Below are 27,632 nucleotides of genomic sequence, written 5' to 3'. Positions count from 1 at the left end.
AAGTTTGATAAAAAAATGTATTTTTAAATTTCAGATGGCACTTAGAGGCTTTTGCATCTGAACTCTTCGTATATAGTTGATGGTGATTTATTTGAGGAGGTGAACTACATTTTCTTAACTGGGTATTTATGGGAATGTGTTGGATATTGGCATTTAAATACTATGACTTTAAGAACAACTGATCATGTGACTCAAGGTAATTAAGAGACACCTATGATATATGATATACATGATATATTTATATATATTTATATATAAATATAAATATATATATATATATATATATATATATATATATATATATATATATATATATATATATATATATATATATATATGACAAAAATAAGACCAATCTTATATTATTATTATTTATATATATAATTATATTTATTTAGATTTATTATTTAGATTTTTGGGTGAAATATGGCCTGGACACATTGTGAATACAGCACCTGACAGTTTTTGTAGGTTACTGCTGGTCAGTCCTCACCATGGTGGCATGTTGTTCTTGGCCAATCACATTCCTCTGTGTTTTAACGCCCCCTGTTGGTGCTGTGTTTTTTTTTTTTTTGAGGACAGGACACCAGAGTATCGGCACTCTGAGGTGGAATTGCAGCTTGCTTTTGAATGTTTAATATAGACTGTCATGAACCCAGTTTTCTGCTCTAAAGTCCCACTGTTTTTCCCTTGTACAGCATTTCTCAGGGACCTTCAAATTTTTTTCAGCACACGGACAATGTCATGGAGTTTGTAGATCATGCAGTTATGAATTTAAATAGTGTCCCTTCATCAGAGCATTTAAAGGTGAAGTCGAGCGTGTAATTTCTGTGGAAATGACTTGCATGTGGACTGTTTTGCCACAGTGTTTACCGACACTTTTCTGGAATGTTAACCTATGAATAGATATAGTTATGTCTCTACATATTAAGCATGGATTTTAACATTAAACAAAAATGACACTTCACCCTTAAGGGTCAGTCTCTGATTGATCGGCATCTCTTCCAGTTTGTTTCAGTGAAAGCACTTTCACTGTCAATCATTTTGATCGCTGCCTTCTATGTTTCCCACAGCCGCCTGCAAGTCCTCAGCAATCATGTCCACTCACATCGTGGCCTGTCTCCTCCTGTATCGGCACAGACAGGTATGTACCGTCCTCACTTCCTAAACAGCACGCACAATGGCAACCTTTCCTTCTTTGGCTTGGTTTTACTGGTTCATAACCATTGTAACAAACGGTTGCATTGGGCAGGGTGTACTGCTGTCCAAACTGGTGGAGGATTTCTTCAATATGAAGGAAGAGATCTTGTCACGGGACTTCGACCTGGGTTTTTCTGGGAACTCGGAGGACGTGGTCATGCACGCGCTCAGCCTTCTGGGAAACTGTGTGAACGTCACCAGCACCAACAGAAACACAGAGTTCATCATCGCCCCTAACTACACTGTGCCCGCACTCTTTGAGCTCAATTTCTACAGCAACGGCCTCTTCCATGTCTTCATTGCAGATGCCATTATAGGTAAAAGATCTGAGACGCCACATGTCATAATTAATTTGCCACTCTAGGGTCTGTTTTTGATTCTGTCTGCAGATATTGTGAAGTTTTACTGGTATTTGTATCAGCTACTGAGGTTTTGGTATTATGATGACCCTAATACAAATATTGTGCACACACACACTTTGGATGCATACCGAATTTTACAAAGACTGATGATACTTGGCTAAGGATGTCAAAACAGATGTAGCAATGATCAAAACTGTTTGTATGTGTGCTAGCTTGCAGCGCGCTGGCCCTGCTGAGAGAGCAATCTGCAACTTCACTGAATGAGCAGAATTCTTCATCCACGCTGCTCAGTCAGGAGAGACTGATCCGCAGAGCTGCAGGCCTCTCCCACTTTCTGTCCAATGAGGTGGCAGTAGCGCTGGTATGCACTCACATCACTGTTACATAAGTTGCACCACCATCTAGTGGTTGAATATGGATATAGCATCAACATTTTTTTTAAATGCTGACTCGAAACTTTAGACTACATAAATCAATGTTAAAAATGTACAATTTAAGTGAAATTCATTACAAAAAAAATGATTTTATTTTCATGATTTAATGAAAATAATTATTTTCACTATTGACTAAAATAGCTTATTGTACTGTATAGGCTAGTGTATCACACTTTAACAAGGGATTTGCTTGAGTTAAGTTTTTGGTACTTTCAAGTCCTTGATCTGTGCTATGTTATGTTACAGGGATGTTCTTAATTGCGTTGTTCAAATTAAAGGGTTAATTCACCCAAAAAATGAGTCATTAATTACTCACTTTAATGTTGTTCCATCCAAACCCATAAGACCTTCATTCATATTCGTTATTACATTATTTTGATAATTGGCCAAAAAATAAATCTGTTAAATCTGATTCTGTTGCATAGAGCTGAATGAAGAATAATATATTGATATATAAATGAAAATATTGACACTTCAAAAAGTTCATAAAGAGATCGTAAAACTAATCCATATGAATTTAGTGGTTTATTAAAATTTTTTCCAAAAAGACACGATCGCTTTATATGATGAACAGATTTAATTTAGCCTTTTATTCACATATAAACATTGATCCGCGAACTTAAACAGAACCTCAACCGAAACTTCTTGACCCACAAGAACAAACCTTAAGCTCATTGGTTCTTGTGGAAGCTCAAACATGATGTATAACACACGAGAATGAACTTCATGCTTGAGCTTCCGTTTACCATATCTGATGTGTGCGTTGATAAATGTTTGAATGTGAATAAAAGCCTAAATTAAATCTGTTCGTCATATAAAGCGATCGTGTCTTTTTGGAAAATTTGGAATAAACCACTCAATTCATATGGATTAGTTTTACAATCTCTTTATGAATTTTTTTCAGTTTCAGTTGTGTAGCTGTCTATGGAGGCACAGAAAGTTCTCAGAGTTCATCAAAAATACCTTCATTTGTGTTCATAAGATGACCGAAAGTAATGACATGAGCAATTTGACATTTTAATTTTTGGGTGAACCTTTACCAACATTGATAGCTCTGGGACAGCCCCTTAAAAGTGTACACACGTGACCTTGGTTACTAGCCCACATTTTATATATAACTAAGCTGAGAAGAAGTTTGATCTCTAAAGAAAAACAGAGTGGTATTCTTCTACACGGAGAATATCACAAAACCCTTTCGAGAAATGGAAATTTGACCCCAAAACCAAAGGGGAGGGAAAATTAAATTTAAATTTTATTTTGCATAAAGAAAATATAATCCACTAAGACCGCTTCACCTAATGGTTCTATGTATCACTACACAACACCCCAAGCAACCACTATTAGCAACTTAAACATATGTTTGATCTCACTGATATTGTTCATTGAAGCTTATAGAGTAGAGTATTGTGAGAGATCGAGTAAGCGAGTTCACCTGCATTTATAGTAGATATAGCATTTTCCTTCAGGTCAGTCCTATATTCATAAAAAAAGAATCCGTTTGAATGTCTGCTGCGATATCTTGTCTTTTTAACAGTTAATGGGTTTTCCCATGGCCTAGTCATTTGTCAGTTGCGTCTTGCTTTTCATTGTTCACAAGTTTGAGTCCTTTCAATGTAAAAGTCTTCATTACTGACTGACTCACTCATAAAGACTCCCGCTTCACGTCGTGCTCTTCAGCCGTGACTTATTCACGATACAGCACAGCCTGTCGTACCTTATTGCTTATATATTGCTTTTAGATTCTTTCACTAAATTCTAGACGACAGTATCATTGGTTGCAGTTTGTTCACAAATGTATTTTTTCAAACTATCCAGCCGATCTGAAACAATACTTGATTCCATATCAAACCTCTTACAGCCTAAGAGACACTGTCCATCTTTTTTTTTTAGTACCAAATATATCCAAAGAAAGTGGAAGGAGAGCCTTTAAATTTAAAGTCCCTTCTGATTGGAATGGTTTACCTAGGTCTTTTAGATCAATCTCCTCTTTTCACCAGTTTAAAATGTCTCTTTTTAATTATTTGCATACAAGCTACAACTGTTTTCTTCATGCTTGATGTAATTGTCTATATGAATGACCTTAAATGTTTATTGACTAATATCTAATAGTTGGATTTGGGAAGATATGGGTGATTTTGGTGTGATGGAGAGCATTTGTCTTTGTTTTGTTAGTATGTATGTATGTATGTATGTATGTGAAGTATGTTTTCCTGAGGTCCCCTCGAAAACGAGATGTCACATCTCAAGGGGTTTTCCTCTTAACAATAAATTCAATAAAATTCTATATATATATATATATATATATATATATATATATATATATATATATATATGTGTGTATGTATGTTATTAAACATTAAACATATAAATGTTTTACTTGTATTCAGATGTATATAGTTTTTATTCACATTCCAGTAATGTAAATTGTGGGGTTTATATATATATATACACACAATCTTACTTATTCATGTTTAAGAAATACAAATGTTATTCATTGAAGTGTATTTATGTTGTCTTTACTTTCTATAGCCTTGTCAGACTTTGTACCAGGTCTTCCATGATGCAATCACCAGGTTAATTCAGTATGGTGTGCTTACTGTAGCTGAGGTGAGCTTTGTCAACTCCTATTTCTTGTTGCTTATTTATCTTTTCTTTTCTTTTTTTATTTAAAGCTACAGTACTTAATGGGAAAATGCCATCACAGACCATATAATGTTTGAATGATGCTGTGAGATTTCTGTAAATTCCTTGAGTATCCACTTTGATGGACACTCAGGCTTATTTCTAACCTTTTTTTCTGTTTAATTTGAGACTTAATATTTTGCTATTGGCTTATTCTAATTACCAATTCATCATTGACTTTATCAATCAGTGAAAGTACATGTACCAGCTAGGTTTTCTTTTTTGGGAAATACAACACATCCAATAATATTAGTTCATAATATTAATAGTATTTGTGAGTCAATCATTAATTAACAATAATAATTCAATAATTGACTGAAATTCATCTTTGTGTTCAGGAGGACCAGGAGGAGTTGAGCCCGTCTGAGGAGCCTTGGCCCAAGAAGTTTCCAGAGACTCTTTCTTGGCGAAGTGATGAAGAAGATGAAGACAGTGACTTTGGAGATGAACAGAGAGACCGTTACCTAAAGGTAAATATAATACTGCAGGGGCCTAAACATTGTTAGAAATAACATGCGTAACACCCAGAATAAGAAGAGTGAAATGAAAGTTAATTGTTTGGCTAGAGTAACATCACTCACAGAAAACAAAACCATGAAAACCATGATCTGAAGTTTGCTAAAAAAATAAATAAAAAAATCAACTCCTTAATTCCTTTTAAATAAATAAATAATAAAAATCTCACGCAAATCAAGAGATTAGTAGTTTAAGGGGAAATTTCTAACCTGGAAGAGTTGCTTAAAGGCACAGTGTGTAAGTTTCGCCGCTAGAGGTCGCTTATTCAAAACAATAATGAAGGTGTAGCTTGATTACTTAAATTCACATTGGACTGAAACAGCCACAAGTGCTTAATTACTACTTATACAGGTCGCTTTATTTGACAAATTAAAATTGTGGGGTAATGCAGCGCTGTTTTACTTGGCCAAACAATCATAGTAAAAATACATTAGAGTGTGTTGAATGCAAGCGGCAACCTCCCTGTCTCTCTCTTGAAACCAACACGGAAGTGAATTCAACGGCAATTCATCGACTGACCACTTGAGGCTGGATGCAGAAGTGAGTCAAATCTGTATCTCCCCCATGTTAAAATACCCAACTTTACAGCAGAAAAAAACACGTTTACAGCCTGGTGCAAAAAGTGGCTTTGGTCTATATAGCTTATTTTTCCCTTCATGACAACTGTGAGGGGGGTGAATTTTTTTATAACTCATCCGTTTACATTATATTAAGCTCTGCATAATTAATGGTGTCCACGTTTGAGTGACAGGTGGATTCCCGCTGCTGTGGTCATTAGTCATCATTAGCCGTTTGTCTGCTGTCTGTTAGCCGTCACGTTACCTCAGCTAATTGTCTGACTGTAAAAATAACTAAATTCGGGAGTGACGCGCTCCCAAGATGGCGACGGTCGGCCACGCCCACTTTAGGCTTCAAAAACGGTCTTCAGAAACCTACGGGTGACGTCACAGACACTATGTCCATATTTTTTTACAGTCTATGGTTGAAAGTTATGTTATAATGTTACTCTGTGCTTTCGCTCTGTGGCTGGTATGAGACATTTGTTGCAATCTAGATCGAATTAGAATATTATCTTAATAAAAGCTGGATGACTTGTGTTGCTAAATGGCATGTAGTTCATTTTAAAATGTATTGTATGGTGGAGAAAATGCTGTATTACCATTGCTACAAATAAAACTTTTTGATTATGCTTTGCTAGCCAGTTGACAGCATGGTATAAGCATGTTACTCGCGGTAAATCAAGAAAATGAGATTCAAACAATAAGACTAAACGTGTTGGGCTATATAAGAATGATTAGTTTTCTGTCGATAAAGATATCCTAACAGTTGCTCACCTGTCTAATAAAACGCATAATATATTAAAGCGTCTTTAGTGTTAAATTAAACCAGAAATCAGAGTAAGGCGGATATGACATCAGACATGCGCCACTGTGACACGGGTCGTTACACTAGTTAAAACAGCTGATTTCTCTGGATTTAAACATTGTAAACATTTGTGATAATATCAATGCACAAGTCAACAAAATAACACTGTTCTTGTGTTTTTGGGATATTTGAATCCAAAAATCTTGCAAATTGTGCCTTTAAGACAAATAGAACAAAAGCTTTTTGACCTCTTTATTTAGCCTATTGCAGCAAAGAATGAGATCATTCTCCACATTGAAGATACCAAAGTATGACGATTTATGAAAGTGTATATATTTCAGCTATTTAAAAAATTTCCCCTGTAGAACAGTGCACCACTATAAAAAAAAGTTGATGCATGGTTTCGTAACTTTTTTGAAATCCCCTCATTAAACATTTTAGAAGAAATATATGCCATTACATATAATTAAACCCCACTGTGCTGTTTTTTTATTTTATGTTAGGTGAGCCCATCAGCTGAGCACCAGGAATTTTATACTTTTCTGCAGAGGATTCTCACTCCAGTGCTGGAGGCCTACAGTTGTGCAGCTATCTTTGTACACAACCTGAGTTCGCCCATGTCAGAGAGAGAGTACACATATCAGCTTTTCAAGTATCTGCTAACGCGCACAGAGAGAGGAGTGGCTGCATATGGTAAGCCACTTTCAGTTCCAATGTGCTCTACTACGTAAGCTTGTTTCTCCACTTCCACAGTAGAGGAAATTCAAGACCCCCCCTAAATATTTCCGTGCCTTGCCATCAATCATTTTTATAAATGCTATTTTTAAAACATTTTCTCGTCATTCTCTTTTCTTTGATCATGGTTTCAGTCTGATTGTTTAAGCTCTTTGTGCTGGAATCTTGTATGAAGGGTGCTCTATAAAATGAATGTATTAATATTGATGACATTGATGGGAATTTACTTGTTTGTTTGTTTGTATGTTTTCAGGAGAGAGTGCCACACACTGCCTCGTAAAGAACACAGTGAGAACATTTAAAGAGCTGGGGGTGAGAGAGCCGTCCTCTAGCATTTACTGCTTACTCACAGATCTAAACCACCGACATGCAAAATATTAGATCTGGACTCAATGTGCCATGTTGACGCTCTTATTGCATGTCTATTTAATGCATTTGAATGGTAGATTATCAGTGAATAACACAAAGCTATCGTATGACTAGACTATTAACTACTTTTATCATACTTTGTGGTTTTTGAAGAGTAACATGATGCATACATCTTTTGTGTTCCATGGATGAAAAAAATCATGCTATGCAACTAATCATGCTATTTGTGATTCACAGGTGCTTAAAGAAAGACGAGAAGGTGGTGTGTGCAGTCTGGAGCTGAGCAGTTCTTTCTTACCTCAGGCCAACAGGAACAAACTCCTGCAGTACATTCTGGGTTTCAGTCTGCTGTGACATCAACGCAGCTGTGCTGCTCTCCACCCCACTCAAGGGCTTTTTACTGGCTTATCATGACTGTCAAAGGTGCTACTCTAAGGAAAGCTTTACCTGGAAGTGCCTTCACCAAACGCCTCATACTAGACTTATAAGTTTGTCTTCCCTTCACTCTAAAACCACTTATGCAGTCTTCAGTACACTAGTTCTGTCAGCCCTCTCGTTTACTAGAAGCTTCCACACCCACACACACAATACTGTACCAGTTCTGCCAGTGAAAGCCCTTGTTTTTGAGCTAAATCAGGGCTCTTTATAGCTCTGAATGTTAATATGGACTCAGACAGTTTGGTTTTAGTTTTTAACTTTGATCAGTACATGAATGTCACCTTCAGTTTTAGCAAATTTCCATCATCGGGATGACGGCTAGTGTATGGAAATCTTTAAAAAAGGGCATTTAATTTTTCTTTTTAACCACTTGTTCTGTCAGAGCATGTAAAGAAATTGTCATTCTCTGTACTTTATCTTAAGGCAGAGAACAGAAACTGTATGTATATTATCTGTTAATAGCAACCAAAAGGAAATAGTGACTCATTCTGCAAATCGTGCAGCAAACTTCTAAATAGTTACTGAGAAATCTGAGCCATGAAATCGTGTCGGTTAGGTCATGTTTACTCACAATTGGATGTCCATGACAGATAGTTAGTTACAGCTATAATATTGTGTAATACAACAAACAGTAGATTCATGTAATGGTTTTAGCAGGCCTGGAGGATCTTGAGGCCATCGACTAGGCGGGAAACGGTACTGGAAACAGAGCTTGAATGCTTCTACTTGGCTGACCATCACTAGATCTAATTTGTAATATTTGGAGGAGGTTCTGTTGCTGCCAAGAATTTTTATTCCCTCCTCAGTTACTGGTATAGTTTATTTTGGAGTTAAGATCCTCGGCAGCAAGTCTACTGTAGCGTGTGTGCATGTGTGCAATATGTCTGTAGTATGTGAATTAAACTGTATTTATGCCACAGATCTGTCTCAAAGCACAAAATAACCATAATTCAGATAAAGGCATGTTGCCTTAGTAACCACTTACTCAACAGGTGCAATATTTTGTTGGCTGTAGTTTGAATCAAAAGGTAAACGTTGAGGATACCCTGTACGGTCCCAAAACTACAATTGTAATACAGTCTTTATTAGCTGCCGTTTCAAAAACCTTTTCTGCTGATTTATCATTTCCAGCTTAGTTTGTCATGTGTTTTGCATTATCCCGAATATGATCGCATGCTTGTTTTGACAAGAGAACTTCTTTGTGCGTCAGCCTGTAGATGTTGCTACGCAATGGAACTGTTTTTACTGTGAAGGAATGTAGTTGGCAGACATACACGCATTACGTAGGCTACTGGGAGACTTTGAAATAAGATTCGGGGTTCCCATGCTCATGGAAAAATCTGGAAGTGTCAAGGTATTTCAAGGTTGTGAGTTCCAGGCCTAGGAAAATCATAGAATTTTACATCATATAAATTAATTAAATTAAATGTAAACGCTCGATTGTAACATGTAAAAATCCTTATCCAGTAATCCTCAACCACAGGAAAAGTCAGGGAAATTGGTCAAAAGTTGTGAAAATCCTGATAACAGAATAATAGAATATAAAAGCTAATGTGTCACGTGAGAACTGCTCAAAATGCTGAATATATAATGGGTTTGAAGCGATATTGAAAATGTTTTTGAGATAATTGAATAAAAGCTGTGAAGGTTAGTTACATTTTAAAATGAAAAAGCATATTGTTTATTATACACAAGGCATTTTTGGATAAAATAGTTGCTCTGTCTGTCAGTATGGCCTCAAACAATAAGGTTAAAATGGCAATACAACGGCTCTTCTGAATGGAATAATAGCTTACTACTTATTAAATATTGCGCAGTATATATTGGATACTAACTACCTATTAATCATTTGGATTTATTCCACATTTTAAAACTGACCATCAGATTGCATAATAAATGTAAAAAATATTTTCAATTTTTAATCATTGTAAAGGCAGTCTAATCAAATAAATCCAGAAATGTAAAAAAATCACAGCTGATATTATTTACCATTCATTTGAAACGTATTGTAAATGCATTGCATTATGAGATGTAGTGCTCCACGCCATAAGCTCTCCTATATGATGCTCAATAGGTCATCTGGCTATTCTATGCATACTATAGTGCAGCAATAGTAGGCCTAACAGTAGTAGTAGGCCTAACAGTGCTATTCTGAATATAGCCAATGTTTTTGAGACAAGGGAGGCAGAATAGATCAAGTATGTGATTCCTAACTCTTCTCTACAGTGTGTGAATGTGTTCAATTAGCACTGAAGATTGTATTTTTGAAATTGAAATGACTATAAACAGCCACATGCATTAATCTCTCCCAGACAGCAATAAGACATTTATCACAAGTCCCCGTCCATTAACGCTGTTGTCATATTACTCTCAGTCTCAACCCAACTGGATTGTTGGTGATTGCTCAATTTATCAAGAGATCCCATTTGTGCTGTGAACAATATAGATTTGAGGTGTTATTTTAAACCAGTCCCAGTCACATTTAATGTTCTGATATCAAATAATGTGTTTGTTTTCCTCAACATTTTTAAATCAGCTTTGTATATAATTTAGTTTCTATCCCACAGTTGTCTTTTGGGATGGGTGAGTTTACTAAATCAAACTCTGTTTGGTTGTCTTTTGGTTAACCTCTGGCGATTCTTAACAAAACGCTGTAAATCTGCAGACAGAATGCTGTTTATGAATGCCTTTATTCTGTTCAACAGTTTTGTAATTTGGCATGTTTTTTGAGTGATGTGTCATTTAGTGCAAGGTTTCCCAAACGGGGGTTTATGAGTTGTCCAAAAGCTAATGAAATCATATAAATGTAAAAATAATAATAAAAGAAATCATTTAAAAATAAGAACAGAATTTAAAATAAAAAAAATAAAATGTTTGGGAATCACTGTTTTAGTGCATAATGTTGGAGGGGAACAATAACATTGAGGTCATGCTCATTTTTCTGTGAAGCATTTTCATGCACTGTTATGCACTATGAAATAAATGAATGTTAACAAATAGAAAACTTAATTTTCTGTGTCTGAGTAAAGTTACTTTGGATGACTTCACCATAACTAAATGTTGTGATCACACAATACTGTGCGGTGTAGATGCCATTGTTTTTCTTAACATCTGACAGAAATTTCACATCTAAAGACCCGGGTATTCTTCATTTTCAGCGTTCCACTCCGTCTCGCGCACAGTTGAGTGCGCTTCAAAGTATACTCTTTTGTCCGTGAGTGCGGAAAGACGCATTCGGCGCGTGTGCACTGTCTAGTGGATTTTGTTTTCAAGCGCCCAAGTCGCTCGCACATGCGCTGTTCTGACTAGCACATCGTCCTCGCGTACACAAAAAAATGGGCTGCACGCGGACCCAACCTGATAACGAAAATTACATCACGCGGACCAACGTGAAACGCGGATGGCCAAACTATACTTTGGGATTTATTGTCAAATATTATTAGTCCAAAACCACAATATCCATACAATAATACCATTTATAGTCCTCATACTTCAATTATTGTCATTATTTTATCCCAGTCTCGCTAGTTTCTCAATGTCAGTGGTGCGTAATAAAAAGGTTTAATAAATAGGGTTTAATAAATTGATATGCTGGATTTAGTGGTCTCGTTGGCTATCAAGTCTCTGACGAGCTGGTAAACTCCTAAAAACCCTCCAAAGTCCGAGACCAGCAAAGACCTGCAAGCTAATTTAAGATTTTTTTTTCTTCCAGCAATGAAAGATAAACACATGTAACGTTAGGCATCTTTAAGGGAGGGCATTAAGGAGAGATAGACGAGAACTCTCTGCCCCCCATGATGACAACAATTTAAGGAGACCACTAAAGAAGAGGACCTCGTAGAGAGCAATGAAGAACCAAAGCAGAGGTCTGATTGTTATTCTGCCAAATAACACGAACTAAACATGACTGTTGGGATGAGTGTGTGAAAATGCCCAGACTGACAGACTGGTAAACCCCTAAAAAACCCTCTAAAATCAGCAAGGCTAGGAGACCAGCTAAGAAATGCAAGCTAGTTTAAGATTCTTCTTTTTTTCTTTTCCCCAGCAATGAATATAAACATGCAGACTCCTTTATATAAAAGGGAGGGCATTAAGGAGAGATACGAGAACTGCCCACGACGACAACAATTTAAGAGACCATTAATGAAGAGGACCTTGTAGAGAGCACATCCACAATGAAGAACCAAAGCAGACGTCTGAGTGTTATTCTGCCAAATAACACAAAACTAAACATGACTGTTGGGGTGAGTGTGTGAAAATGTTTTTATACTTTATCAAAGAGATATTGAGATGAACATTGAGTGTCGATTTAAGAGTTGCAGCCTTTTGTGTTTGTTAGAAAGTTATATTTTTGCATGTGTCATTTATGTTGGATCTTGTTTAGCTTTTTCCATAAAACTGCACATGTTGTCTTTGTAATGAACATTAATTCAGATTTCAGTTATTCAAGTTACAGGCCTGCTTAAAAAACTTTTTTTGTGGTTAATTTATGCTAGCCTAATTTTTGCTAGCATATAGTATGTCTTATTTTTTAGCATGTCTGTATTACAGCTTAAGGACAGAGGCCAAGACGTGATCAACCAGCTGTCTGAGCTACTCGTGGTCTCAGATCTTCATCTCTTTGGTCTGAGTGTTGTAAAGGGTATGTGGTTTCTTTCTGTTTGTTTGTGTACATGTGAAACTGCCAACTGATCCTTTTTTTGTTTGAATGATTTGACTAAATGCTGAGCTAGACAAAAATCAAGGATGAAGGGAGTGACAGTTCTGTTTGTCTAAACCATATTGGCTCATAATTTTCTTTCCGTTGTACCAGACAATCAACCGCTTTTCCTAGATCTGGAGCAAAAATTGTCCTTATACCTCCCAAAGTCCTGGAGAAAAAATACATCAAAGGTAATCAAGCACAAATAAATACTTTAATGCATTCTTCATTGTCATATGATCCTTCAGAAATAATTTCTTTGAAATTCACCACTGAGTGTTACAACACATGCGGGGTAAATACTGAAATGACTAGGTCTATAATTACAAACCCAAGGAGAGAATGTTCAGCTCGTGAGTGGGTGGGAATTTTCTGGCTTGGGTGACATCACCCAGTGTTGTGTTGTGGCTTGATTTCGCTGTGTTGTGAACTTATGTTTGCTTTTTAAATTTCGTTGCGTTGTGCACTACTGGGCCACCGTACACTAGAGATGTTACATGCATCCTTGTGCAGATTTTTATTCATTCATGTATTTACTTTCATAGGAGGAAGTAGTTCTCTCACTGAAAGTGCAGTACTTTGTAGAAAATGCTCAACTAATTGTGTAAGTACTTTTCTTTTTCTGCCATTGATGTGAGATGTTTGTTTTCCTTATCCATCATTTTGCCCTTCTACTTCTAGGATATTGTTTCCAGTGATATGTAATGTCACCTTACTTTGTGTCACTTTGTGTTAATACATTTCTCAAAACATTAGCCCAAAAATGTTATTTTTTTGTAAACTTTTTTTTTATTTTTCTGAAATGTTTTAGTTGGATGTTTTAAATTGTAGAGATTGTTACAGAATGTTCAAGGAATGTTCAAAAGTAACGTTCCCATATGTTTGCAGAATGATAAAATGGAATTAACTTTAATTTCTTCAATTTCTTTTAACTTTAATGTTTGCATAACCAAGAACAAAAAAGTTTTTAAAGCATTTAAAAAACTGGCCAGTAAGTGTTCATCCTGAAATATTACATAAAAGTTATTCTCATGTTTACCTTATAAAAATAATTAACGATTTTACTGCAAAAAAGCATGTTCCACGACCTGAAGTTTTTTTTTGTTTTTTTTAAATTATAATACTAAAAGGCCGTTTACTTGCTAAAAAAAGTATAAACTATCAATTAGACGACAGAAAACGTGCTAGATTGTGTAAAACAGGTTTTTCAGTTCTGATCATGTTGATAATTAGAAGCCTTAGACATTTGCGTATCAAAAATGATGCAGTAGGCTTTATAGGGTTAATATCCCACTAATTAAGCAGCTACTCGCCAAATAAATGAATAATAATAATAATACATGCATGCATACATAAATACATGTACATGAAGTACTGGTTTCACTTTACAATAAAAAAAATTCTTGGTTAATGTTAATTTCTACATGTACAACGTACATTTTAACTTTTCAAAATGTACAAATTAAAATTTAATTCTTAACATTAACATCAGTTAATGTATTATGAGCAAAGATGAATAAACAATACTATCTCTATCAACCAGCATTAATGCTGTAAATGTTGATTTATGATACCTATGCATTAACCACTGTTTAACTGTGTAAAACTGTTTTAAGTGTCTGTTTTAAACTGCTTGTTTCATTCTCAAAGAAACAATGAAGCCCGTCAGCTGTATTATGCCGAACTTAAAGGGAGGGTTTTGAGATCTGAGTGCTTTGAGCAAGAAGGATTATACTTTCAGCTGGCTGCATACGCCCTGCAAGCTGACCTGGGAGACTACGAAGAGCCAAACTTTGCATACTTCAGCCCACAGGCCTTTTTCCCTTTTTGGGTGAGGGTGTTTAAATTTGCTGGTTTAAATTTGTGGGGCTGAAAAAAACTTGCTCACCCATTCTTTTTGTGCACAAACTGTTGTTAAAACTAATGATGTTTTCATTGTGACACTGACAGATCGTACAGAAGCGTGGGAATGATTATATCCTGAAGCACATCCCAACCCTACATAGGGAGCTGAAGGGAATGGCATCCAGCGAGGCTGCCTTACTTTTCATGCAAGAAGCGTTGACCTTGAGTGATGTGCCCATCACCACCTATAGAATGTTCAAAGTTAGTGACTTTTTTTAACACAAGTCCACTGTTCAAGTCAAGTCACCTTTATTTATATAGCGCTTTTTACAATACAGATTGTATCAAAGCAGCTTCACAGTGATAACTTAAAAATAATACAACAAAAATTGTGTCATTGTCCATCTTAAGTAAGGCAGATCAATAATATTGTTGAATATTAAATGTCCCCAACTAAGCAAGCCAAAAGCCAAGGCAGCAGTGGCAAGGAACCAAAACTCCATCAGGTGACAGAATGGAGAAAAAAACCTTGGGAGAACCCAGGCTCAGTCGGGGCCAGTTCTCCTCTGGCCAGCGAGCGAACAGTGTATGATTATGATCCAGGCAGCATTACAGGTCAGAAGTCAGATTGGTCGTGTCGATGAGGCCTTCACAGGGCTGATGAGGCTGGCACTTCAGGGATGCATCATGGATGGGTCCAGGTGCAGGTCCACCATCTGATCTGGATACGGCCGGGATCCAGCTGACTTTAGTAAACAGGGAGGGACTGGTTGACACTTCAGGATTGCGTTGTCATCATTTCCAGGCGCAGGTCCTTCATCAGATCTGGATACGGCCTGTGTCCGGTGGATTGCGGTAAACATCGGATAAACAGAGAGACTAATATTAGCGTAGACGCCATCCATATTATGATGTAACAAGTATATCAGGATTTATGGGGAGTGTTCCTGGTTCCGGCTGACCTACTGTAAACTATGCAGCCTAACACTGAATTATAAAAGTCTATAATGTGTTATGTGTATGCAAGGTCAAAGAGATGTGTTTGTAGTCTAGATTTGAACTGACAGAGTGTGTCTGCTTCCCGGACAATGTTAGGAAGATTGTTCCAAAGTTTTGGGGCTAAATAGGAAAAGGATCTACCGCCAGCAGTCGATTTTTGATATTCTAGGTATTATCAACTGGCCAGAATTTTGAGATCGCAATAGACGTGAAGGATTTAATGCGTTAAGAGCTCGCTCATGTACTGTGGAGCTAAACCATTCAGTGCTTTGTAAGTGATCAGCAATATTTTAAAATGTATAAAAGTTCAGAAGTGTTGTAATAATCGAGGCCAGACTGGAGTCTTGAGTCCAAGACCACATTTTCAAGTGCACTCGGACTTGACTATTCATAGAAAATATGGTCTTGGAATCAGACTTGACAGTTTTGTCTGAACTTACTGCAACTCTGGTATTCAGTCAAACTAGAGTTGTGCGCCACTCAGAACTGAACTGAAAATGCTTATCAAGTTTGAATGTAATTTCTGAATTGAGGTATGCAAACAGAAAACAGAATTGAAATTAAGGAAATAGTATTAAACTGATTTGATCTGAATTCAAAGGAATTTAAACACAAAATATATTTTATATTATATTTTAAATATATTGAATAATATCATAATATTTAATAAATCAACTTTTACTGACCAAAGTGGACGAACACTTAGTTTGGTCACTCAGATTAGGGTCCAATTATCACTATAACTATTAACTACAACTTTAGCCTCAATAAACTCCTAATTACTGCTTATTAATAGTTAGTAAGGTAGTTGATAAGTTTAAGTATTGGGTAGGATTAAGGGATGTAGAATATGATCATGCAGAATAAGGCATTACTAATAAACAATTCAGAACTGTAGGATTGGATGCTTTTGTTACTACACTAAATGTCACTACAGACATTTTGTGGGCGCAAACGTCATCACACAGATAAACTACTGTTCTCACAAGTCTGCTTTTACAACCTCATTGGGCCTCATTCACCAACCGTTCTTACAAAGAAATGTGTTCTTTAACCCCACTTACGCACTTTTTACGAAGATTCTGACATTCACCTATGTTTTGGATTTGTTCTAAGAACAAAATCTACGCACACTCAAGAGCACTCTTACGCACATTTGAGTGATGACAGTTTGCTCCAAATAATTGGTTACTGCATTTTATTTAATTCTACAGTCGTTTACAATAATAGTATTTTACTGTAATGTATTTCTGATCATTTGTTGGAGAAAAAAAAAAAATCATAGTATGCACACTGCAATTTACATCAGCAATTAAGCTGATTAAATCAAATATTATGCCTCGTTTGGCATTTACCTGTTGCAGTAGAATTTCTATTTCAGAATTACAGAAGTTCTTTTTTCGTTTGGTGATCGGTGACCACCATTCTCCAACTTTTCTTGCACACGACCCTGAAGTGTCATGTCTTTATATGGGAATTTGCAGGGCGTTTTCTTGTGCTAATTAGGAACAACTGGCACGCGCTTTCAATTACGAAGACGTTGGATTCATCAATCCTAAGAACACAGGTGCGAACAATTCTGTTGTTTAAAAACATGTCATGTTTTTAATGAAAAATCCGATGTAGACTTAGGAAGTTTATTAAGTACAAAGTTAAGAAAATTCTTAGGAAGATATTGGTGAATGAGGCCCATTGTGTTTATAATTGTGTTCTTGCTAACTATTTTAACTCAAACTAAATAAAGTCAAAGAGTTGTTGGAAGATAAATGGTGGTGACCTTGAGGTCTACTTCTGGCAATTGTATTCAGGCTTCATAAATTCATAAAAGTTATGTTCGTTTGTGAAGATTATCTTGATAAACAAAGCTTTTGTTGGACACAAAGCTTTTTTTCTGAAATGATCCAAAAGGTAATAGAAAATGTAGGTTGGTCTACAGAAATACTCGCTCTATTGAAAAGCAGCCAATTCTTCCGTTCTGAATTTTACCCAACCCTGATTCAAACATCTGTTTTACCGATGTTTATTTTGTTTCACTGATAAGATCCTCTGTTTCTGTCAGTTTCAGACACACTCTCTCTTTCTTTCCATTTCTGCCCCTTATCTCTGTTCCTACTGTCTCAGGAAAAGAATAAAGCACAAGGTTGTATCCTCATAGGCTTGGCTTCTGGAGGACTGCAGATCTCTGAGGTAAGTCTAAATTCAAGGCCAGTTACATTCAGTGTTGAAGGTATTGCATTACAAGTAACGCAAGTTACATAATCAGATTACTTTTTTCAAGTAACTGTTAAGTAATGCATTATTTTAAATTAAATTAAATTAAATTTTCTATAAAACCAGCACCAACCACTATAAACTGACCTAGAACAGAATAGAAATTCATTCATGTGAGTCTAATCCAGTCTTTTCTGTAGGGTTGATTAACGATTCTTCAAAGCATACATGCACGTCCCCCTTACAGATCTTGTTTTTGCTCTCCAGACACGGAATGGAAAACAACAGTTTCTATATGACATGCCATGGTCAGACATTCATTCCATTACATTTCAGGTGATCATTGCATTGTTACTGTTTACTAATTCAACAATCACTTGTGGCACATTAGACACTTGTGACAACATCCTTCCGAGGAAGCACATTTTATTCACTTGACGTCTTCAGTATGTTCTACACAGTACGTCTGTTTTGCAGTTTAAGAATGAGTTGTGGTCTTGGTTGCACTACAGGGCAGGAAGTTTGTCTTTAGTGCTGATGGCTTACGTGAGCAAAAGATGGTGTTCTATAGTTCTTCTGTCCTTCATGCCATAAACCTGGTCCAGCACATAAGCAACAGTCACCGGCTGCATCTGAACACAAAGCCCTTGGTCACGCGGCTCAAGGAAAAAAACGGTCAGTCCAAAAAAACAACAAAGCTGTGGAAGAGGGTGGTGCAGAGCAAAAAGATTCAGCATCTGTTGTGGTAGACTGTCTACTAAGCTTCCTGTTTTCCCATCTACACATTTAACAAAACAATATTAATAACTGCTGTAAAAGTAATGATGATGATTTGTGCATGTAAATAGTGATAATCTACACAACTATACTGTAAATTGTTAACTTTATTATTATTCCTTTGTTTATTTGAATATTTTACATAATTAGACATATTTTTTCCACACACTGGTTTTGAATGTGAGTCCTGCCTATGTTTAGATAGAGGGACACACAGAGAGATGTACATCACAGATGGAGCTGATCTGGACATGGATGACAGTGAAGATGAGCTTCCTCCATTGAAATTCCTCTTAGACCAGAAGCGAATCACTGGCACCACTGAATGTACAAATGTCAAAGGTAAAGAATGAGACTGATGTAGCTTCCCCATTGATAGCAGAACCACATGGACTTAGAGTTTGTTTGTTTTAGAGGCTGGACAAAACAATATGGAAGTGGTTTGACTGCAGAGCCATTTGTATGTCTGATGTGAGAAGCCAAATTGTGAAACCATAGAATATATCCTAAATATGCTTATTTTGTACAATACATGTTGCATCCATGTATCAATATTAACTTGATATTTCACAAACCATGAAAATTAGTTATTTACATGGGAGCGTAAAATATAATAAGAATCTAGATGTCATCTAACCTCGGAAGGAGCACAGTAACGGTCTACCAGTAACCACTGCTGTATGCCTCTCTCGTAAAAAAACAAACAAAAAAAACGTGAAACTATGGAAAATAATGGCAAATGTTTTTTTAAAAACAAAAACGCTTCTTGAATTGCACAACTTGGAAAAAAAAAATGCATTATTGCATTAACAGTGCTTGCATTTTAATGCTTTGTATTTTTAGGGCCTGCATTTTTATGGACTGAAATTCAACATGGTCGTATATTTAAGCTGTGAATAACAATCCATATTCACCTATTCACTTCCAAAATATTAATTATGTTTAAAAACCATAATATTCGACAGTCAAATTACAGTCCATTTCATTTCGCTTTAAAATATCGCTTCCCATAGATATCATATAATAAAGGCTATTGAATTTCAGCCCATTAAAATGCAAGTATATTTAATGCAATGCATTTTTTCATTTTCTTTTTTTTTTTTTTTTGATTAGTGCAATTCAACAAGCTTTTTTGTTTCAATAACATTTGGCATTATTTTACTTACCTTTTACTTTCACATATGTGAAAGTCAGCTTGAAATCCCCCTTGTCCTGGACTCATAAACACGCCCTCTTCCCACGATTTTTGCCAATTAATTATAGACCTTATCTCACAATGTCACTGTGAAACCACAGTGACCTCTTTATTCAGTCAGCCACAGGTTGCTGTTTTTTTTGCAGGTTTTTCTTAATCCAAAATGAGATTTAAATCTTAAAGTAATGGTAATTAATACAATTAAAGTTCCTCTAGTTTCTAATGCAGTTTTGCTTCTCAAATAATTTATCTTGATATAAGGATGCTTAAAAATGTAGTGGAAAATACGACACAAAAATATATACTAATTAGGACCACTTGACCTTTGAATAACGGTCACTACTGTTTGTGACTTCAAGATGAATGTTTTTTATTAATGTTTTACGATTTATTAATGTCCTTATCTGTGCTATATGTGCAGATAGTGATGTTTCAATGGGCCCTTGTGGCTTAGAGATGAGTGTTGATGAGCCAGAAGAAATGTTTGTAGATGACCCTGAAGACATCCTGCGTTTAGTTGAGCTGGTGGAGGGTGTATCTGTGGATGGTCCTTTACTTCTGCCAATTTCTTACCATGAAGGTGAGACCAGGATGTGGTATTATGACACGTGAATGTAGCTTTTTAAATGTCACATACACTGTTTCAATAGGGTCAGTAATATTTAAAAAAAAAAAAAAAAAAATTAAGTTTTATTCAATAAGGATGCATTAAAATGATATTAAATACATTTATAATGTTACAAAAGATTTAAGAGGATTTTTAAAGGGTAGTCTTTAGTCTTCTGATGCACATGTTTCACAGCTTAGTGAAATAAGTCAAATGTATTTCCTGTCTCCTATCTGCAGGTCACATTTAGGCATTTGCTTATGATCAGTGTACCAGGAAGTGGCCTCAAGAGCAACAAAAAGGCAGACAGCTTTGGAGACTCCATTTGTACATACTATGAATGAATTTCCACTATGCACCATTTAAAAAAAAACCCAAAAAAAAAACCTGCACATTGTTATATGCCTAATTTGTAAAATACACAAACAAATAATTTGCAAAGCATGTTGAAATCATTTTAAATGCAGGCTCAATGCTTATACATTGTGTACCTAGCACATATTGTACAACTTTACCAGTGTGCATATACTAACTATAAGTATTACAAAACATTTGGGGGAAATTACACCTTAAATATATTTTAAAGTGACCTTTTGTTAGGGAATTCCCAAGAATTCCAAATCCCGTGGTGTCACATTTATATTCTGAGTTGTCAGTGGTTGCACTTTGCAAAATCTTTTTTTTATGTAGTTACCACCATCAAAGTGGATCTCAAAGCAAGTTCATTTTAAGGAAGTAAGAGGTTAGGGGGGCGGTTTACTCTCTAAGGTAGGCTGGCTTAATGTGCTTACTAAGTGGGTTTGTCAAACTTTCATTCTTTTCACGATGGCTTCTTGCATACTTGTAGCGGTGAGTGATTGTGCATATCTTATCTTTCTTTGCATGCTCTGTTTATCACTTATTTATTAGCTCCCAAAGGGGTTGAGTTGTCATTTTATAGGCTTAATCTAAGTTTGAATTATAATATTCATGTTGCGATGAAAGCTTTGATTGCATCTTCACACGATGTATGGAAATGATGTGCATATGCTCTTACCCGCAATCTAAGCATTGACTGATGTTGAGTCAGAGTGCATGTGAGGTACATGAGTGATAATCCAAATGCTGTGATTTATGTTTGACTAAATGTGGTGTAATTATGGTTTGTATCTGGCTATTATCTTTTAGTTAGACAATTCAATATAGCCTAGTTTCATGTTTTGGCTATAGAGTCAGTTTAGAAGAAATAGTTGTGGTTTGGATAAGATAAAACGCACATTATCCGGTGTAATCGTGGACCAGAAATTGTGTAGAATGCATTCAGACACTTAACAAATTCTTAGTTTTTCTTCCTAAAACGAATCTGGGTCTTAGCCAAGGATATGAATGTCCTCATTTCCAAACAATTACAGAAGTCCCATGAGTTTCACCTCTTACGGGAAACGGGGGCATCTTTAACTATGCTGCGTGGAGACTTATAAAGTTCACCAAGTGGAATGTTTCTAAAGGGTTAGTCCACCCAAAAATGATCACCCTCATGTTGATCCAAACATGAATCCATTACTTTCTTCTGTTGAACACAAAAGACGAAGATATTTTTAAGAACTTTGGGGTGTAAACCACACTGGACCCCGGTGAAGTTCATTGTATGGACAAAAACTACTGAAACATTCTTCAAAATATCTTTTTGTAGTTTTTGTATTTGGAACGCAATGAGGGTGACTCAGCTATGATTATTTAATCATTTAGTAGAAATCAATGACAGATTGCTGACTGCTGTAGAGACTGCTGTAGAAGTGGGTTTAGCTTAACACCCAGTAGATTTTTGTGTTAACAAAATACAATAGATGTGATGTTTCATCTTCTCATTCTAGCTCATTTTAAATCTAGATGCGCCGTTACTGTGTGTCTAATGGAATGATGTTGATCGTGGTGAGTCTTTGACTGGGTGTTTCGATACCATATTTATCTTTTTATCTTAGATTTGTAGAAATGAATTGTCATTAGACATCTCTTGTCAGCCATGTGGCATGTCCTGACATGCCCACTACCACAGTTCTTATGATGTTAATAATGCTAAACACATTTAGCAATTGTGCTAGCAAGCAAATAATGGATGCTCTACAGTAAAAGCATAAATAAAAGATGAGTAGGAAATTGGAAAACTTGGTATGCTTCATATCTTTCTCCATTCACATTTGTGTCATGTGTTGCACAATACCGTTTACCAAGGAAATTTACATAATGTTCCTTTCACTAACGACACATTCACATTTCCCATTCCATTATGTTTAGAATGTTGTCTTTGTGGTATACTGAGTAATTCGGTAATGTCAGCGGACTTTAAGCCAAAGCAGAACCACCTTTTGGTTATTCTAACCTCCATCTCTTCTTTAAGAATACAATTGTATCAGGAAGCTTTTTTATCATGCCTTCATCATTCATTTGTATGTATATTTTTGTATTGTTTTATCCTTGTCCCAGACAAAGACTTTTAATTGTATATATATTTTTAATTCAAATATAAAATATAATAATTAATCCCAGTGAAATAATCATGTACCATTTTAAATATCTACTTTGTAAATTATTTATATTTATTTTTGAAAAATCATAAAAGGGGCTTCAGTCCCACTACAACCAACACATTTTCCCTATATACCTTTCAAAACCTTGGAGAATGTAAGTTTTTATTTTTGTATGTTTTTGAAAGAAGTCTCTTACTTAAAGTCTTAACTGACACTTTTGATCAATTGAATGCATTTTTGCTGAATAAAACTTTATTTGGTAACACTTTATTTTACAGTGTCCTTATTCCACGTTACATAGTTACTGTAATAACTAGGAATGATGCATAATTACATGCAACTAACCCTAAAACCAAACACTATTCCTGAACATCACCCTATAGTAACTGTTTATTTTGATTCATCAAAAAAATAAATGTATTTCCAAAAGCCTCATTAATTAATTTTCACAGATACAAATTTTCTACATTTTAACAATGTAGATTGTTCCAAAGCGGCTTTACAGTGATAATAGGAAATTAAAGTAACAGAATAGAAAATGATTAAAGTTCACTTATGTCGCAACGATCATTAGTTATTAACTTAGGGGCCGCTAACACGACACCGTTTTAACAGAAAACTCTTTAAGTTCTCTCTACGCAAACTTTAAAAACGAGAACCTGTGAGAACGCTGATGGCAGTCTATAGGTATGCGCGTTTGAATATAAGTGGTCATTGGCCAAATGTGGTGGTTCCAACTTGCAGAAATAATACATTACCACTAATCTGTGGTTAAAGTCAACTGTCAACATGACAATTCTCTAAGGTTGTTAGGCAAGCAGCAGACTGATAACACTGAAGAGTTTAGATTAGTGTCTTTTTTATATATTATGTAATATCACAATGATTCGAGTGGTGTACAGTATTTTAAAGTGTGTTTTATATCTGTTTGCAGATGCTGATTTTTTGCCTTTTTCCTTGCTGGAATGCACTTCAAAACGGTAAATTCATTTTTCATTCTCCTACAAAACCCAGGCCTCCCCCAGATTTTTTCTTCTATGTTTAGTGGTGCTCGCTAAGGCATCTTGCACCATTTGTGCTACGGATAAGAATAATTCCTATTGGGTGTCTATTATATGGTGCTTTGGTGGCAGAAAGCAAAACCTCAAAGCAGTGTGTTGAAACCACTCGTGCGTTCTTCTTCAAAGCAATGTGTTGAAACCACTTGTGCGTTCTTCCACTAAACTCCCACAGTACTCACAGTGTGGAGTTTTCCACCAGCAGCACCTTTCAGTCACACTTTATATTATGTGCCTTTAATAATGTACTTTACATACAGTATCAGGTGTATTTAACTACTATGTACTTGGATTTAAAAAGTTAGGAACAATATACTTATTGTGTTCATGTTGTATTGCAAAACACTTTTGCTGCTATTGAGGTGGGATATAGGGAAAGTTAGGGACAGGTTTGGTGTTGTGTTTAGGTTTAAGGTTGTGTAAGGGAAGGGTCAACAGTGTAATTAAATATTGTTTTACATGTAATTACAGAAATTAATTACATCAATCACATTTATAAAAATACATGTACAATGTAAAAACATATATGTACAGTAAGTGCACTGTATCAAGTGATTCATTTCAATGTTATTACAAGGTACTCAAAGACACTTGATGGGACCCAATTTTCTGACTCTGACATAAGCAAGTTTAACAAGGAGCTGATTGTTTTCCACTTAAAATACATCTCTGCATTACATTATGGTAAATAATGTATTAGTGACTGACATTATTGCCATAATGTAAAGAGACAGAGTGCATTGTGGGTAATAAACATTAAGCAATACAGTGAATTAAGAATTATGAAATGAAATGGCCAACACTTAAAATGGTGTGACTGTCCTACAACTTGTCCTATAACTTGTTGCTTTTAAATTGCACTTTTTAAATTGGATTTTAAAACCTTATTACTGTACTCTCAAAATCTGTTTTGTTTTGTAGAAAATTGCAACTACTCAGTTGTAATAAAGCAGACTGCAGAAAAGTTCACTTGCTTCAGGAAGATGGGGGAAAGTGCCTCAATTTGTACGTCTGATCGACGGACACCTTCATGTCAGATTGAATACAGACAAGGGGTCATGTGCTTAAAATGGCCAGCAGACATTGACCTGACCTGTGTGGGCGATTCTTACAAGAGACTTGATGGTAATAAGTGTCACAAACCTTTTCAGCATTGTAAAATATAAATGTTAAAGGCACACTATGCAATCTTTGTACCTTAATATAACAGCTTTGAAATCATTTCGATGGTAAACGAACTCGTAGTAGGGCGAATCATCCCGATAGCAGCAATGCAGGTTTGAGAGGTGGCACCCCGCCAAATCTCGCGAGAATCACAACTTGTTTTACAGCACGACGTCACATACATCAACAACATATGAAGCAGCCTCTAGACACTAACACGCATTTCAGACATGAATCATGGCAGAGTCGACGAAGAAAACAAAGAAAGCACGGTCGGAGGAGTGCAGAGACGGCTCTGTGTGAGTGGTATTTACGACAGTGACGTTAAATACATGTACTCCACAGCGACTCTAGGGGTCGCTGTTTGAGAAAAACGGAAACTGCATAGTGTGCCTTTAATTTTTTGATTTTCATATCTAAATATCTGTTTCTCTTACACAGACGAAATCAAGTGTGCCCGTGACCAGGAATGTGAGTCAAAAAGCAGGCATTCTTAATTTAGTTATGGTTTACTTTATTGTGAAGCAGGTATTTTTTGGGATGAATTATTTAATTGAACTATTTTGTTTTGTTTTTAGCTATCAGTTGCAGTGGAGAGTACCAATCTGGTAAAGGTTTTCTAAGCACATGTTATTTTTCTATGTTTTCTAAGCTCATGTTATTGTGATAGGAAAACAATTTCATGGCTGCACCCTAAAATTAAATGATTGTTGGTTTTCGTTTTAGAACCCATAGTTTCAGTGTCAACCCTGCCTACTTCCGCCGCCGAAAGATGCTGTAAGTGTGCAAGACTGAACAATTACTAGGCTACTTGATTGCATTCATCATAAAATAATTCCACACATCCATGTAGCCTACCTAAATCGTTGCTCCTTTTGTTTATTTGCAGGCAAACCTTTAACAACAGCATGTGTTGTTATGACCTTCATCCACTGGATGTCACTAAATCCGTTTTTCTAAAGATGGAATGACACATTGCTCATAGTTACAACCATGAGCTGTTATGAAAAAAATAAATGCTATATTTATTTTAACAATAAATATAGAGATTTTTTATAGGTTTGAGAAATGTGTCTGAGAAGAACAGGAAAAATAAATTCTCTATATAGATTTGGGGCTCTATTTTAACGATCTTTGTGTGTGTGTGTGTGTGTGTGTGTGTGTTCACATACCTATTGCCATAAAAGTCACCAAGTTCCGATTAAGCTGTGATTTTTAAAAATTCAAAACAGAAATTTTTCTGGTTTAGAATGACCGAAGAGCACCCGTGTATAATGGTTGTGTGTTGGGATTTACGTGCGTTACACCATAATAGTCTCATTTCCCATTCCCTTTAAATGCCAGTTGAGCTCGCGCCATGGCATAGGCCTATTCACTATCACGGAATTTGATAGTGGAAAGACCGAAGCCGTCTCCAGAGCGCAAACGGAACTGCTCGTGCGCGAGGTAAAAGTGCGCAAGCAAATCATCTACGGGACAAGCCGGATTCCACCATATATTTTTATACACAATAATAATCTTTTACATTGTAATCCTTTTATTTTAAATATTTGGCATGTTTGTGCTGCTGCGCGTCCATGTGTTTTAATAAGCAGAGTGTAGCCTAGGCTACGCGCGTCGTGGACCCGTCTAGGCACACATTACTAACGCGCTCTAAATAACAAATATATATATATATATATATATATATATATATATATATATATATATTTATCTAACTTTAGATATATATATCTAAAGTCAATGGCGCTCTATATATATATATATATATATATATATATATATATATAGCGCCATTGACTTTAGACCAGGTTTCAGTTGGTCAATGGCGCACTCTATTTCTGTTGCCTCAAAAAAGAACACACCTCGTTTTCAGACCAGCACGCCCATGGGCGCACAAATGGGCGCAAATGCATTTGCTATTAAAACAACATGGATGCAGGACGTGAAAATGATAACTGCGTCGGACTGAACTAGCAAAAAACACTAGTATTGCACTTGGCGCTGCATTGCGCGGGTGTAAGATATGCCCTAGGTGTGTATGTGTGACTAATTAAGTAAATTAAGTACAACTGGAACATGAAAATACATTTTAAAACAAAAACAATAGAAAAAAAATGTGTGTAGTATGAATTTAATCTTAATACTTAATTCACCGTGTAAGAAAGCAATAGGTCATCCGATAACTTTTTGCCTACTGTTTTATGAATACTGTGAATTTGGATGTACTACTCTATTCACATACATTTTTTTCACCTATAGAAGGTAGTAGCCTATGCATTTCAGATCTAGCAATAGTAAACACAAAGTCGGCATGAAACGAAAGTTGTGAGCACCCTTTCTTCCCGATTATAATATCTATCTAGTGAAAGCTTCTCTAAAAAGAAAAAAATTAGGACAGGACTTGATTTTGTCCCTCAGTAATTGATTGGATCGCATTTGTTAATTACTGTGATCTCATGAGTG

General features: G+C 35.8%; 2 protein-coding genes across 8 annotated transcripts in view; both read left to right on the top strand.

Annotated features, from left to right (window-relative positions):
• gpam (glycerol-3-phosphate acyltransferase, mitochondrial) overlaps positions 1 to 11,110 on the top strand; it is a 30,501-nt gene extending 19,391 nt beyond the window's left edge. For all 4 annotated transcript variants that reach the window (XM_084134960.1, XM_084134959.1, XM_084134961.1 and 1 more), the window contains 8 exons: positions 1,074 to 1,144; positions 1,253 to 1,517; positions 1,775 to 1,923; positions 4,526 to 4,603; positions 5,017 to 5,148; positions 7,063 to 7,252; positions 7,548 to 7,606; positions 7,901 to 11,110. In XM_084134960.1, the coding sequence (XP_083991086.1) occupies positions 1,074 to 1,144; positions 1,253 to 1,517; positions 1,775 to 1,923; positions 4,526 to 4,603; positions 5,017 to 5,148; positions 7,063 to 7,252; positions 7,548 to 7,606; positions 7,901 to 8,017 (1,061 nt within the window). In that variant the 3' untranslated portion in view covers positions 8,018 to 11,110. The remainder of the gene's footprint in view (positions 1 to 1,073; positions 1,145 to 1,252; positions 1,518 to 1,774; positions 1,924 to 4,525; positions 4,604 to 5,016; positions 5,149 to 7,062; positions 7,253 to 7,547; positions 7,607 to 7,900) is intronic.
• Positions 11,111 to 12,181: 1,071 nt separating this feature from the next.
• On the top strand, positions 12,182 to 26,297 carry LOC311095602 (FERM domain-containing protein 6). 4 transcript variants are annotated; one of them, XM_084134160.1, is made up of 17 exons: positions 12,182 to 12,345; positions 12,653 to 12,743; positions 12,915 to 12,994; positions 13,349 to 13,407; positions 14,454 to 14,634; positions 14,754 to 14,909; positions 17,769 to 17,834; positions 18,126 to 18,194; positions 18,371 to 18,533; positions 18,837 to 18,977; positions 20,252 to 20,410; positions 23,879 to 23,924; positions 24,924 to 25,127; positions 25,608 to 25,637; positions 25,745 to 25,774; positions 25,893 to 25,943; positions 26,056 to 26,297. In XM_084134160.1, exons 1-13 carry the CDS (start codon positions 12,277 to 12,279, stop codon positions 25,015 to 25,017), a joined length of 1,374 nt encoding a protein of 457 aa, XP_083990286.1. In that variant the 5' UTR covers positions 12,182 to 12,276; the 3' UTR covers positions 25,018 to 25,127; positions 25,608 to 25,637; positions 25,745 to 25,774; positions 25,893 to 25,943; positions 26,056 to 26,297. The 4 variants fall into 4 exon arrangements, with proteins under 4 accessions (XP_083990286.1, XP_083990289.1, XP_083990287.1 ...); XM_084134163.1 differs by lacking the exon at positions 20,252 to 20,410; XM_084134161.1 differs by lacking the exons at positions 25,608 to 25,637; positions 25,745 to 25,774; positions 25,893 to 25,943; positions 26,056 to 26,297 and adding an exon at positions 20,677 to 21,286 and having other exon boundaries at positions 24,924 to 25,015.
• Positions 26,298 to 27,632: the final 1,335 nt, after the last annotated feature.

The sequence above is a fragment of the Abramis brama genome (genome assembly GCF_963993115.1).
Source record: "Abramis brama genome assembly, chromosome: 14".
NCBI lineage: Eukaryota > Metazoa > Chordata > Actinopteri > Cypriniformes > Leuciscidae > Abramis > Abramis brama.
The sequence above is the reverse complement of the archived record's forward strand: the minus strand, read 5'-3'. Positions and strand labels throughout refer to the sequence as shown.